Source organism: Marmota monax, unplaced genomic scaffold (genome assembly GCF_021218885.2).
Source record: "Marmota monax isolate L192 unplaced genomic scaffold, Marmota_monax_Labrador192_F-V1.1 WCK01_AAM20220418_F8-fsc00008, whole genome shotgun sequence".
Classification (NCBI taxonomy): Eukaryota; Metazoa; Chordata; class Mammalia; order Rodentia; family Sciuridae; genus Marmota; species Marmota monax.
The window spans coordinates 9,472,766-9,486,713 of NW_026694432.1; the positions used below are offsets into that span (position 1 = coordinate 9,472,766).

The 13,948-nt window shown below is 39.0% G+C and overlaps 1 protein-coding gene across 2 annotated transcripts; it reads right to left on the reverse strand.

The window, feature by feature from the left end:
* Positions 1-351: 351 nt before the first annotated feature.
* On the reverse strand, positions 352-13,728 carry Zfp69b (ZFP69 zinc finger protein B). Of its 2 annotated transcripts, none has more exons than XM_046469252.2 (5): positions 12,677-13,728; positions 9,178-9,263; positions 7,593-7,719; positions 7,236-7,331; positions 352-2,367 (listed from the first exon to the last, which is right to left on the reverse strand). In XM_046469252.2, the coding sequence occupies exons 1-5, from the start codon at positions 12,840-12,842 to the stop codon at positions 1,196-1,198; spliced, it is 1,647 nt and encodes a 548-aa protein (XP_046325208.1). In that variant the 5' UTR covers positions 12,843-13,728; the 3' UTR covers positions 352-1,195. The 2 variants fall into 2 exon arrangements, with proteins under 2 accessions (XP_046325208.1, XP_046325207.1); XM_046469251.2 differs by having other exon boundaries at positions 353-2,367; positions 7,236-7,334.
* Between the last annotated feature and the right edge of the window lie 220 nt (positions 13,729-13,948).

Consider the following 13,948-nt stretch of genomic DNA (forward strand, 5'->3'; position numbering starts at 1 on the left):
TTAAGGCTTTCATAACCCAACCATTTCACCTCAAAACTTTCTTGTATTATCTAATGAATGAGTTTTGGAGGGACACCTCATATCTAAACCAAAATAATGGGTAAAACAAAAAAAAAACTTTTAGAAGAAAGTAGGAGAATGTTTTCATGACCTTAAAGTAGGCATAGACTTACTAAATGGGAAAAACTGATAAATTAACTCAGATTAAAATTAAAAAACAGATTTTCAGACACTTCTAGAAAATTTTTGGGGAAATATATTTGGCAGTATCTACCAAAGCTAAATTTTGACTTAGCAATTCCAGCCCTAGATATATATCTAACAGAAATACACAGGTTCAGGGATGAGGCTATAGCTCAGTGGAAGAGCACTTGCCTAGTATGTGTGAGGTAAAGGGTTCGATCCCTAGCAACACATAAAAAATAAATAAATAAAATAAAGGCATTCTGTCCATCTACAACTACAAAAAAATTAAAATAAAAAGAAATATAAAGGTTCAGATGTTCCAGTTTATATAATCTCAGGCTGTTTTTGTGCAAAATGGCAGAGTGTAATAGTTCTTTCAGAAGCCATATAGCCACACCTAAACACATCTACCATGTAGCCTTTTACAGAAAAAAAAATTGCCAATTCTTGGTCTACAGGAAAAAAAAAACAACAATATGCATAAGTATCTCATGATAGTGGTTTTACATCAATTCTAGAAAGCTCCCTTTATTTCTATGACCAACACTTTCAGTATACATCTTATAGCTATATAAAAGAATAGAATAAAAGTTTGTGCTATATTTTATTCTGATTTGTTAAAGGGATATTTAAAACAGTGATTCTCAATGATCAATCCCCAGATCACTGACCTGCCATGAAATTTTCATTTGTCCATAGTGAAAGGTAAAAAGTAAAGACAACTTTGGCAGATTTTCATAGTGTTAATTCAGTACAATGGGCTATTTATCATAATTACATCTTTTCTACATTTTTAAATATTAAAATTCCCTTTTCTGAAACAATGCTGATAATAAGTTGTTAATTTTAAGACAGTAAAATTAGCAGTTGGTAACATTTATCCAATCATTCAGTTCTGAAGTATTGTGAGGAAATAATAAAACATAATCGTTCTTAAAATCTAAAGGTTAGGAAACCATTGATTTAGAGACTTTTGCTCCAATATGGTTTCTCTAATGCTGCATATACTTCATGTATCATTGCCGAAGGAATTTCTTAAATGTGTTTTGCAGTGTCTAATAAGTGAAGAACTACAACTGAAGGCTTTCCCACACTCATTACAGTCATAAGGTTTTTCTCCAGTATGAATTCTCTGATGTTTAGCAAAGGATGAGTCATGCCTAAAGGCTTTCCCACAGTGACTGCACTCATAAGGTTTCACTCCAGTATGAACTCTCTGATGAATGGAAAGATGTATTCTCTGACTAAAGGCTTTCCCACATTCCTTGCACTTATACGGTCTTTCTCCAGTATGAGTTCTCTGATGCTGAGTTAGGTATGTGCTATGGCTGAAGTTTTTATTGCATACATTACAAATATAGGGTTTCACCCCAGTATGAATAATCTCATGTTGCCTCAAGTGTCTAATCTGGAAAAATGCTTTTCCACAGTCTTTGCAGGTAAATAGTTTCTCTCTAACATGAGTTCTCAGATGCTGGATCAGTCCAATGCTCTGGCTGAAGGCTTTCTCACATATCTCACATTCATAGGGCTTCTCTCCAGTATGAATTCTAACATGTTGAGTAAGGGATGAAGGATGTCTAAAGGTTTTCCCACATTCCTTACATTCATAGGGTTTCTCACCAGTATGGATTCTTTGATGGGGAATAAGGGATGAACTTTGGCTAAAGGCTTTTCCACATTCCTTACATCTGAAAGGTTTCTCTCCAGTATGAATTCTCATATGTTCAGTAAGATGAATGAGTTGTTTGAAATTTTTTTCACAAATGTTACATTCAAAGGTTTTCATTTTTGTATAACTCCTTGAATGATTAATCAAATCTAAATTGCATTTGTTTCTCTTTCCAGGTGTGTCATTTTTATGGTCTTTTGTTCTTGAAGAATCTGCTAGTCCTGGGGTAATTTTTGAGCTAAAATTAACTTTTTTGTCAAATTGCTTAGATTCTTGGCTTTTCTCTTGAGTGAGAATTTTCTTATGGATTGAGGGGATTGGCCCCTCAGGTGATCTACCTTGGTTTTCCAGGTAACTTTCTAATTTATCACATTTTGAGACTCTTCCCAATGTAGAATACAAGGTGCTTCTCCTTGTGGACCTTTCCTTTATCAGCCCAGAATGTAATTCTTCCCATGAAATTTCATTCTTTAAGGTTGATTCTTTGGTTTCTGTTTTACTCTCCAAGTCTGAAAGAAAGCCAAACATAAAAATGATCCATACTTACTGTTAAATTGCCACAATGAGAACAGATGGGAAAATATACATACTAGCTACAGAAAGCTTGGACTGTCTTCAAAGTGATCCTGCCACCTAAAGAGCTGATATGAAAGCAAGTGAAGAAACGGTAAGAGGAAAGAAGCTTTGAAAACCAACGAGGAGCTCATCCATGTGAATTGCTAAAGGGAATAAACCAAGAAAATAAGGGCAAATATTTTAAAATATGATTAAGAAATACAGAATTCTAGGGTTGGGTTGTAGCTCAGCAGTGGAGTACTCACCTAGTATGTGTAAGGCACTGTGTTTGCTCCTCAGCACCACATATAAACAAAATAAAGGTATTTTGTCCATTTACTATATGTGTATGTGAGGGTGTGTGTATGAATATATGTGTGTGTGTATACACACACATATATTCTCATATATATATGAGAAACAAGATTTTTAAAAAATATTTTTTGTAGGTCACAACACTTTTATTTTATTTATTTATATGTAGTGCTGAGGAGCAAACCCAGGGCCTCACATGTGCTAGGCAAGAGCTCTACCACTGAGCCACAACCCCAGCCACAGAAAAGCAGGATTCTAACACCATATTTCTAAGAAAAAAAATCCTTTAAGAGAAAAGTACTTTTAAAAAAATTCTAGTTGGAGATATAGCTCAGTGGTAGTGTGTTTGCCTAGCATGTACAATACCCTGGGTTCATTCCCCACAACCACAAAACAAGTCTCTCTCTCACACTTTTTAAACATGACAATCACACTTTTTAAACATTACAATATATGTGAAATGTATGTTTCATATAATTAATTGTTATCATATATATTATGTATTAGATAATTACATAAAATATTATATTAGTAACAAATAAGTGGCTTATTATTTAGTCAATGTATTGATTAAAAATGGGGTTGGCCTCCTCCTGAGATGAGATTCCCCATGTCTTAGGATTTGAGAATGTATACACACATTTCCCAGCTATGTCTGTGTAAATGTATACATTTCTGTATACATGGTTTCACATACATATTTGTACAGAAAAAGGATCTTGGTATATATACACAGGTCTGCATTTATTTTGTTGTGGTGCTGGGGATTGAACACAGAACTTCATACAAGCTAGCCAACTGCTCTACCACTGAGATAAACTCCAATTTCTTGTTTTGCTTTATTAATTCAACTATATCTATGAGCCTCCATTTATGTCTTCATGTTTAGACTTTTCTCATTCTAACAACTGCACTGCCTTCTACAGTAAGGACAAATGATAATTTAACTTTTCCCACTAAAAATATTTAGATTATCTCCAATTTTTCACTATTACAAGTCACACCACAATCTACATTACTGTGCATTTATTCTTATAAACTCTTGCCATATTCAACTGGATTTTCTGCAGAGAAACTCTTGTTGTGAGTACATTCAGTAAACAAAGGCCCCTTAACCTCCTCACTCCCTGAATTTGATCAGTCTTTATAATTTTGCTACCTCTTATGAAGTAGAAAATGGTTTCTCAATGTGTGAGAAAATTCTATATAAGGATAAAACTATCTATTCTATCCACAGTATATCTGGAACATTTTTGGGAGAGGTACTTTCTATGATATTTACTCTTTCATCTCTATGCCCATTTTAGTTCCTTCCATTCTAAAGTATCAATATTTCCTGCCCAGAGATAAATATTATTCCCTAGGACTAATCTCACTTTAGCAATCACACATAAAAAGGGCTCAGGTATAGCTGAATAAATTCTGGAATGGGATTAAAAGGCAAGCAAGGATTTTGAGATTCCTTATTTCAGGGAATAGGGAGTAACATAGGTGCATGCCTGTAATCCCAGCAATTTGGGATGCTGAGGGGGAGGATCCCAAGTTCAACATTAGCTTCAGAAACACAGTGAGATTCTAAGCAACTTAGTGAGATCCTGTCTCAAAATAAAAAGGGCTGTGGATGTGGCTCAGTGGTTAAGTGCCCTGCATTCAATTGGGGGAAAATAATAGAAAAAAAGTGATAAGTTACATGGCCAAATCTGGTAGTAACATTCAAGATGATTCAAAAGAAGAAAATAAGACATCAACAAATCCAACTAGAAATTATAATACAGGTATAAAATGATGAAACTCACCACTACATCAAAAATAGAAGTAGAGGGATGGGATTGTGGCTTAGTGGCAGAGCACTTGTCTTGCATGTATGAGGCACTAGGTTTGATCCTTAGCACCACATAAGAATAAATAAATAAAATAAAGGCATTGTGTCCATCTAAAACTAAATAAATAAATAAAAGTAGAAGCAAAACTAACAAGTAATATCAAGGAAGAAGGATGGGGAATGAAGGCAAAACTAAGTAGAAATGTGATATATTCTTTTTTAATTTTTTTAATTTGTAGATGGATATAATATCTTTATTTTATTTATTTTTATGTGGTGCTGAGGATTGAACCCAGTGCTTCACATTTGCTAGGCAAGAGCTCTACCCCTGTGCTGCAACCTCAGCCCGATACATTCTTGCTAATACCATGATTTTCAGAGACTGAAAGAACAGGGTAAGTCAGCATGAGAAACCTGTTTAGGAGAGAAGACAATTTCTGTTTTTTAATTTTCTGGGTTTGAAGTGACATCAGTGCTTCTGTATAGAGATGCTATAAATGTCAGACTATGTGGCTATGGAGTTCATATGGATGAGAAAAGCAGTGGTGAAAATTCAAGCATGGAACTGAGAGCTGAAAAAATCACAATGTATTTGTGGGAGTTTCCACAGAAATACAACAGTAGTATAAAAGACAAGAGGCTCCTTGGAGATTGTGGCACAGACTATGGATAGTCACTGAAATCTGTTCTCCCCATTTTTGGACATACAACTAAATTATATCTCCCAATCTCCCTAGAATTAAACTGAGTGAGATAACAAAGGTCTCCTTTGCTAAGTGAATGAGAGGAAAGGGATGTGAACCACCCTAGGCTGGCCCATTTAAACTTCCTAAATGAACTCCTTTGTGCTCCTATTCTACGCTAGCTACATGCAGATACTGAGGAAACCCCAGGGATGGTGGCGCCACAGAGTAGAAGTAACCCTGGTCTCCAAGTTGCAAGATAAAACTGTCAACTGACCTAACCAATTCCTTCAGAACAGTACATGATTAAAAAAAAATTTTGATGTGAGGTAATGGCTCAAAATGTGCTGTGGAATTTTAAAGTCTATTTGTTATAGTAGGTTAGCCTATCTTAACAAAGCAGGAAATTACATATCTGTCTTTCAAAACACACTGATGAGAGCCACTGAAAAAGCAACAGGAGGGAGAGTAGAAAACAATTATTAATCTACCTGGTGGAGGAAAGGATACCAAGTGGTGAAATCTATATAACCTAATGCTGCCATCTAGAATAATGGTATGAGAACTGTAGAGTCAGGATGATTAGAATTAAAATATTGATTCCTGACAGACATGGTGGTGCATACCTCCAGCTACTCAGAAGGTAAGAAGATAACCAAATCTGAGGCAAGTCCAGTCAACACAGATATAATCTGTGCCACAATCTTGTCTTTTATACTGCTGTTGTATTTCTGTGGAAACTCCCACAAATACATTGTGATATTTTCAGCTCTCAGTTCCATGCCTGTATTTGCCTGTATTTGAGAGACTTATTTTCACCACTGTTTTGTTCATCCATATGAACTCCATAGCCACATAGCTTGACATTTACAGCATCTCTATACAAATGCACTGTTATCACATCAAACTTTGTCTCAAAAAAAGAAAAGACTGGGAACTGTAAGTCGGTAGTGAAGCACCTGCCTAGAATGTGGGAGATCCTGGGATCAAATACTAACTAATTGGTACAAATTTCTCTTTTTTTCCCTCCAGGAACTGGGGATTAAATTCTGGGGGTACACTACCACTGAGCTATATCTCCATTCCTTTTTATTTTCTATTTTGAGACAGGATCTCACTAAATACCTTGCCTCTGTCTCCCAAGCTGCTGGGATTAAAGCATGCACCACTGCTCCTGGATGTATAAATTTCTTAACCAGCCTTCTTTCCCTCATTTGTAAGATGGAGGTAGTATGGGATTTCTGAGGCAAGTGTGGTAAAAACCTGTCGTCATTACTTTTCTTAGATGTTGAAGAAGACTGTTAAAAGCTATTAGAATTGCCAGGTGCAATGGCCCACACCTGTAATTCCAGGGGCTGGGGAGGCTGAGACAGAAGGATCTCGAGTTCAAATCCAGCCTCAGCGATGGTGAGGCGCTAAGCAACTCAGTGAGACCCTGTCTCTAAATAAAATACAAAATAGGGCTGGGGATGTGGCTCAGTGGTTGAGTGCCCCTGAGTTCAATTCCTAGTACCAAAAAAAAAAAAAAAAAAGCTGTTAGAATTGGTAAGAAGGAATTCTCTGGTGATTTCTCAAAGAGTCATAAGTTAAAAAGAGAATTAGAATTGAAGCTCTGATCACAGGATAAGAATTAGAAAAATAAAATAAAATGAAATCTTTGAGAGAGTGAAACCAATGATAAAATGACAGAACTGAGTGAGCTGTGTTTAATGAGAAGAGACCTGTGAACTTCAGATATACAAAGGAAAGAAGCTATGATCAGAGCAAGGCTTGGAACACTGGATCAAGGGAAGATTACAAAATCAGGTCAAGAGAAAGATCAAGAAGGCATCTCTTTTTCTCTGACTCCAGAGAGACTAGCAAAAAGATGTATATGTGGGAAGCGGGTGAAAGGTGGAAGATTAAGCTTTCTTGTGTGCACCATCTCCCCATGGCCTGGAGAAGGCTTTCGGGGAATTTTCTGGCCAACAACATCACAAGGCCCTACCTGCCTCACCCTTACCTGAACATGAACCTCCCGAAACCTTTTTCTCCATCAGCCATGGTTCTTCTCCTTTCTCCAACTGGGAAATCACAACAGGTTTGCAAAGTTGATATCCTGCTAACGGAGATAAAAGACTGTACATGTTGAGGTCAAAGAACCATCCCAAGAATTTAAAAAATAGCCCTCTGGTATTCGGTCTTATGAAGGATAGAATAGAAACAGTGAGGCAAAAGACCACAGCAATTCAGACATGGTGTTCAGAAGGTACTAGAAATCTCTAGTACAGAATCAAAAACCCAAGCAAAGTCCTTAGTTTGGAAATAAGAATTTTCTTCCAATAGGGGAACAAATTTTACAAGGGGAATCAATCCTTACCCACTGAGACCAGGTTCCCATAGTTCTCCAGCATCACTTCCCGGTAGAGATTCTGGTGATCAAGGGCCAGTTGCCCCCACTCCTCCTGAGTGAAGTCCACAGATACATCCTTGAAGGTTAACAGTTCCTAGAACATCAAACACATTCCTTTCAAGCCAGAGTTCAGGAAGTTGTTCTGACCTTGTCTAGATGCAAAAAGATTCCAGTCAAGTTTTCCTGGATACCTGCTTGATAATTGTTTGCCTGATTCCCTGTTGGAGATTTTAAATCAAAGCACAAAGCATGTAAGTTGCAATTTGGTTGAAAGGAAAACACTCATGAAATATTAAGAAGGCCACAAAATGGTATGTAAAGTAATTTAGATTAAGGACAAAACCATTCAGGAATATTTGGGGAAAAGGAGAGTTCAAAGGGGGCTAAGGCCACAAGACAGGGACCTTTGTTGGGCTGAAAGAACTGACTAAAGTAAGAATACTTTAGAATGAGCAAAATATCCTTAGTTAGATTTCTCTATTAAATAAGGAAAGTATGAGAGAACAGAAGATTTTAGGAGGGAGCATGAATTCTGCCTTCTAAGGAAAGATGGATTGTAAAGTACCAGTATCTTCTCTGATATTCAGTCTTACGAAGGATAGAGTAGAAACACATTCCTTCTCTCGCTATACTTGTGCCCCAGGGGCTTGATCAAAAATTTCTCTTAAAGGTCAACTAAAGAGTGACTTCCAAGGATACTGGTACCTGATTCTTTTAAAATGTTACTTAATGGACCTGGTGTGTAGCTCAGTGGTAAAGTATTTGCCTAATAAGTCCTAGGTTCAATCCCAGGACTGCAAGTAAGTAAAATAAAATTAAAATAAATATATTTTTTTAAAATTAAAGGCTGTTTAAAAGTAAAATAAGGGGGCTGGGGATATAGCCCAGTTGGTAGAGTGCTTGCCTGGCATGCACAAGGCCCTGGGTTCAATCCCCAGCACCACAAAAAAAAAAGAAAGAAAGAAAAAGTAAAATAAAATGAGCCAGGCACAGTGATGCATGCCTGTAATCCTAGTGATTTGGGAGGCTGAGGCAGGTAGCTCACAAGTTAGAGGCCAGCCTCGACAACTTAGCCAGATACTCAGCAACTTAGAAAGACTCTGTCTCAAAATAAAAAACAAAAAGAAGTGGGAATGTATTTCAGTGGTAAAGCACCCCTGAGTTCAATCATAGTACATAAAAAAACAAAATGTTGTTCAAAATATCCAATGTTTTATTTATTTAATGTTTGTCTTTCTCCCAGATAGTTTCTGAGTTTTGAAGGCAATACTTCCACTCTCACATGCACCTCAACACAACTTTTAAATTTGTTGGATAAATGACTGGAGGTCTGCTTAAAACAAGAGGTTTAATGAGGAGGGTTATACCAGAGAGGAATCAACTGATGCCACCAAGTTTCCTGAGGAAGAAGAGGCTACAAAAAAAAATCCAAGAGATGGAGTCAAAGAAAATCAAAGTTTGGAGATCAGCAGGGGATGTAGCTCAGTGAGAGAGTTCTTGCCTAGCACACATGAAGCCCTGAGTTCATCCTCAGCAGGAATCTCCAGCTCACCTGGGATCCTGCCGTCAGGAGCCCAGGAGTCATTTCATCCTTGCAACTTTCTCCCTGGGACTCATCAACTTGCTGAGATGGCAGAGCTGGGGAAAGAAAAGAACCATGAAGGTGGCATCTTCCCAAATCCCCCAAGGAGAAAAACTACACGCACAGATTCATTGAATGGGGCTCCTCCCCTAATATACTCACAAAGAGGGACATTAAGAGCAACTCAAAAGTAGCCCAAGCTTCCTTAATGAGGAGGACCTGCAGTGTGTTGCTTAGATATTAAGGGTCAGTGCTGGTTCCAAAACAGATATATCAGGTCACTCCTTTGTTCAAAAATCCTCAGAGATTCCCCACAACAAGAAAGAAAAATATAGATACTTCACCGTGAACTTCAAAACCCTTCACAACCAGTCCATAACTACTTCTCCAAGTGTTAGCCTTTTCTAATTGCCATCTTTCAGCCACTAGACACACCTGCCCACACAATCCTGTTCATTCCTTGAACGTACTTGGACAGGACTCAGCTCAGTACTTTTCTCCAAATCCTATACTTTGTGAAAACTTAGAATATCTTTCAGGCCCAGTTCAAGTGAAATTATCTCAGACACCCTTAATGAGAATAAAGCTTCTTTCCGTCAATTAAGTATGAGCATATGGGGAGAAACTGGACCTTCTTCATTTTTTTTCTCTGCTAAAATGCTAAGAATAAACCATGCCAAGATGCTAGAATTTGAGAATTAAAGGCTGAAACTGAGGTATTAAAAATATGAACTAAATAAAATAAAAAATAGGGCTGGGGGTATGGCTCAGTGGTCAAGTATCCCTGAGTTCAATCTCCAGCACCCTCCCCCCAAAAAATATGAACTATAGGGGCTGGGGTTATAGCTCAGTGGTAGAGCACTTTCCTGGAATGTGTACAGCAGTTCAATCCTCAGTACCACGTAAAAATAAATAAATAAAACAAGAAATTATGTCCATCTTCAACTAAAAAAAATTTGTTTAAAATACGAACTATTTGGGCTGGGGGTGCAGCCCAGTGGCAGAGCACTTGCTTGGCATGCATGAGTCACTGGGTTTGCTTCTCAGCGCTACATAAAAATAAACAAATAAGGGGCTGCGAGTGCGGCTCAAATGGTAGAGTGCTGGCCTAGCACATGCGAGGCACTGGGTTTGATCCTGAGCAGCACATAAAAATATTGTATCCACTTTAAAACTAAAAAATAAATAAATAAAATAAATGCATGCTGTCAGTCTACAACTACAAAAAAAAAAATTTTTTTAAAGTACAAACTATAAATTAAGGTCCATGAATTACTGTCTTGCATTTTACTACACCTTTACATCCTGAATAGTGGGCACCCATATAATTAAGATTTGTCATTTAGCTATCCGTATTTTTCTGAACCATTTCAAAGTTGCAGACGTCATAATGTCGCCATCTATCTTTGCTGGCAACCTAATCCTGGTTTCACAAAATCTGACTATTCCAATAACTCAAGAAAATGACAAAGAAAGCACACAACCACACAGACTTACCTTTTCAATAATCTGGAGCTGGCTCTGTGACATTAAGGGTCCTTGGAAAGAGAGAGCGCCACTGGAATTCTTTATTCTTATATAGGGAACACACAAGGGGAGGTTCCATAGAACATTCTATCCCCAAAAGGGCAAAGGGGCAGGATTACAAAGGAACAGATGAGTGTAGATCAACCCCGCAGGTGATGCCTACACCTGGAGCCATGCTTGCTATCCAAGTTGGGACAATGCCCAAGTCAATGAAATTAGTAATTGGTCAGGGCCCCAGGGCATCAGGACTTGAAGGTGTCTGCATCCATGGCAGCTCCCAACAATAATACGTCAACTCTAAATATTTCAAATAAGAATATTCTTTGTATAACCATAATATCATGTATCATAATTAAGAAAATCATTGTTGTGGAATTACTGTTAATTCCATAGTATCATCCATATTCATATTCAGTCCATACTCACATTCCCTCAACTGTTCCCAAAGTTTCTTTTATTCTGGATTTTTTCCAATCCAGGAGTTAATTGAGTTCAAACATTCAGAGTGGTAGTTACCTCTAATCTATCACTCTAGAATGGTACTTCTATTTTCATGACACCGACTTTTATTGAAGAGCCCAGAACATTCTGACTGCATTCTCAAGGTTTACTTTACTTCTTCTTCCCCTAAATTTTCTGTAAACAAGAAGTTCAATCTGTAAGCTTAATTTAGGATCAAGCAAAATATTTTTGTGGATACTATGTGTATATATAGCATTTTCCATAAACTACAAAATGCCAAGTTATTCCATTATTGGGATATTTGATTGAGATGGTGTCCACCAGACCTCACCATTGGAAAAACCATGATCTTTCCTTGACATTTAGCAAGTAATCTGTAGGGTGTAATATTCTAAAACCATTTGAGTATCTGTTTCCTATCAACCTTTCAATTATTTCATTTGCCATAAAATATTAGTTATTACTGGCAGTAATTTTATAGAAAATTCTATAAATAGCTTCCCCTTACCAACTAAAGATGTAAAAGGCAAGATAAATGCATCATTCAATCACATAGTAATTTATTTTCTTTCTCTTTGTTTTTTGTGGCACTGGAAATTAAACTCAGGAGCACTTTATCACTAAACTACATCCCCCAACCCTTTTTTAAAAAATATATATATATTTTTTGAGACAGGATCTTGTTAAATTGGCAAGGTTAGCCTTGCACTTGTGATTCTCCTCTCAAGTAGCTGGGATTACAGGTGTGCATCACCATGCCTGGCCATAATAATCTATTTTCAAAGTAAGAAATCAGTGTATTAACCACCTACAATATTTGCAAATGAGCCCTTCTCTCTTCTCTACTTAAAAATAAAAAATGTCGTTGTAGATGGACAACATGCCTTTATTTTATTTATTTATTTTTATGTGGTGCTAAGGATCAAACCCAGTGCCTCACATGTGCTAGGCAAGTGCTTTGCCACTGAGCTGCAGCAACAGCCATCTTTATTCTAAGATAGAGAAAGAACATGTGGAACTTTTATTTATTCGAGGTATTACAATCAATAAAGAACACAAACTGTCCAGAATTTGTCCATTGGGATTCTCTTGAACCTGGGTCCCACAACCTTTGGACATATGTCCACCAGTCTTTAAGCTCTTCCTTGTTTTCTAGCACAAGATACTCCAGGTATGTTCTCTGCTGCCTTCTGCTTCTGACCTAACTACCAACTCCATTCTGCTCTTCAAGTGGGTGGTGAAGATTAAAAAAAAAAAAAAAGTAACATACACAGCCATGACACTGAAATATTGGTTTGGGGCTGAAGTGACCTCTACTACTTCAGAAAACCCTAGACCACCCCACACCCATTATCAAGAACTCCCAAGACTTTTCACCCAGCTGTCTCCCCAGAGATGCTTCTACTCCCTGGTTCTACCTTCTTTCCCACACTGGAAGAGAATGCTTCCCTCCCTCCCCACCCCCCCACCCCATTCTCACCTTCTGCTTCAAATATTTTAGTCACATCCTCCCACAGGGGCGCCCCCTCCTTGGCCTTCCTTGGATGGTGCAACTTCACCCAGGTGCTGGCCTTGGTGGGCAGGGTGATCAGGAACTGCTGTGGCATGATGACTTCTGCACTCCTTTTCCAGGGACTCTGCCTCATCCACAGTCCTGACTGGGCTTGTCCACTTTCTGATGAGGAAACTGCTGGGACCCCAGACCGGGGGTTTCACAGCTGTACCAGCCTCCTCTAATAACCAACTCCTGCTCCTCCGTGTCCTCAGTCTCAGGAACCAGCGGGGAAATATAGTACCAGAATCTGGGGTGTGGCTTTTTTTGTCAATGGCTCTCAAGACACATCCCCCACCTTGGATTAACCTGTCTCAGCAGGCAGCTAGACGCTCCAGGTATTTATTGAGCCACCCCACCCGCTACAGTCTCCTGGAGATGCTGAGCAAAAACATTAGTGTCAACAAAGTATCAAGAAGCCTCAGTTATACCATAAGCTTCTAAAACTTCAAAATCACCCTAAAATATTCAGAAAAGATGGAAGGAACTGGTGGATTAAAAAAAAAAAATGGTCCAAAACAACTGAAGGTGTCACTAAGCACAAAGAGATGAAGATCTCAATTCCTTGTTACAGGCACGATTATGCTTAAAACAGTCCGCGATTTGGAACCGCAAAGGATCTGGGTGTGAATCCCAGCTACTTCTCTTCACTGAGGCAAATGACGTCAACGCTCCATCCGGGTTCTCCCTCCCTAACCAAGAGGCTATACTGAGACAAATGACGTCAACGATCCATCCGGGTTCTCCCTCCCTAACCGAAAGGCTACACCGCGCTCGTGGGTAACGGCGCAGGGACCTTTTCGCAGCTTGGGTTTGAGTCAACCACGCGGCATCAGGGCGCACCGCGCGCGACAGGGTGACGGCGAGCAGTTGCTGGGGCTTCACGGCTTGTTGCCCTCCCCAATCCCTGGAGCGTCCCCGTGCCCCCGCTCACCGGCGGGACAGCACACCCGCTTCTCGGTCGCAGCCAGCAGGACTCCGCGCAGTGCGCCCACGGTGCCGCGTAGCTCCGGGGAGGCCAACGCATTACGCCTGCGCGGTGGCCTCGCGTGTCCTTCCCGGCGTCCTCCGCCAGATCGGGCCTGGGTGCTCACCCCGCCCCTGGTCCCCTCTATTGGGACACCTAGAATGCGAACCCAATAAGCCAGCCCCACTCATAAGAAAGGAGGGGCACCTTGTTTCCGCTGCCGAGGGTTCACG

Bases quoted from the DNA above. Each gene is read 5' to 3' on its own strand.
- Zfp69b (XM_046469251.2), bottom strand. From the start codon at position 12,842: ATGAGGCAGAGTCCCTGGAAAAGGAGTGCAGAAGTCATCATGCCACAG. The intron at 9,264-12,676 runs GTGAGAATGGGG...TTCTTTCCCCAG, and splicing joins TAAAATATTTGAAGCAGAAG to CTCTGCCATCTCAGCAAGTT. The intron at 2,368-7,235 runs GTAAGGGTGAGG...GCTTTCTTTCAG, and splicing joins TTCGGGAGGTTCATGTTCAG to ACTTGGAGAGTAAAACAGAA.